This window comes from Corvus kubaryi, unplaced genomic scaffold (genome assembly GCF_017639235.1).
Source record: "Corvus kubaryi isolate FWS band 111438036 unplaced genomic scaffold, C.kubaryi_AGA036_p1.0 36928, whole genome shotgun sequence".
NCBI lineage: Eukaryota > Metazoa > Chordata > Aves > Passeriformes > Corvidae > Corvus > Corvus kubaryi.
Window position 1 is genome coordinate 8,363 of NW_024580984.1, and position 888 is coordinate 9,250.

Consider the following 888-nt stretch of genomic DNA (forward strand, 5'->3'; position numbering starts at 1 on the left):
TTAAAACCATTAAAACCCATTAAAACCCAGTAAAACCCATTAAAACCCATTAAAAACCATTAAAACCCAGTAAAACCAGTCAAACCCAGTAAAACCCAGTAAAACCCAGTAAAACCAGTAAAACCATTAAAACCCATTAAAACCCATTAAAACCCAGTAAAACCCATTAAAACCACTAAAACCCATTAAAACCATTAAAACCCAGTAAAAACCAGCAAAACCCAGTAAAACCCATTAGAACCAGTATAACGCATTAAAACCCAGTAAAACCCATTAAACCCAGTATAACCCAGTATAACCCAGTAAACCCAGTAAAAGCTCCCACCTTGCTGAGCACGCGGACGAGGTCGCCGCGGCGGAAGGAGAGCTCGTCCGGGTGCTCCCCGCGGCAGTCCCAGAGCCCCTGGTAAAAGCTGGAGCAATCCCAGTTGGAATTTCCTGGGAAAAGGCAAAGCAAGGGCTCAGGGCGGCCAGGGATTTGTCGGGAATGTCCAACGGGAATGTCCAACGTCGCGAATTCCCGGGAAAGGCCAAACTTTGGGATTTGCCGGCCTGGAGGCTGCGCTCGCCACGGAGCCGGGAGTTTGGGAATGGGATCCGGTAATTCGGTTTTCCCGAATTTTTCGGGGAGAGAGGAATTCCTGCAGGGTTTGGGATGGGGGGGATGCGGGAATTGCGCTGGGATAAATTCGGGATCTCTGGGAAACGTCGCAGCAGCGCTTCCGGAGAGAAACATTCCCAGCTTTGCCGTCTCCAGATGGAATTTCCCATCCAGAGGAATGGAATTTCCCACCCCAAAGGAATGGAATTCCCATCCAAAGAAATGGAATTTCCCACCCCAAAGGAATGGAATTCTCATCCCAAAGGAATGGAATTTCTCATCCCAAA

General features: G+C 48.3%; 1 protein-coding gene across 1 annotated transcript in view; it reads right to left on the reverse strand.

The window, feature by feature from the left end:
• Positions 1-205: 205 nt before the first annotated feature.
• Positions 206-888, reverse strand: part of SKAP1 (src kinase associated phosphoprotein 1) — a gene marked incomplete at its 5' end in the record, with an annotated part of 67,162 nt that continues 66,479 nt past the window's right edge. The window contains one exon of the mRNA XM_042020242.1: positions 206-438. Coding sequence (XP_041876176.1) covers positions 254-438 — 185 coding nt within the window. The remainder of the gene's footprint in view (positions 439-888) is intronic.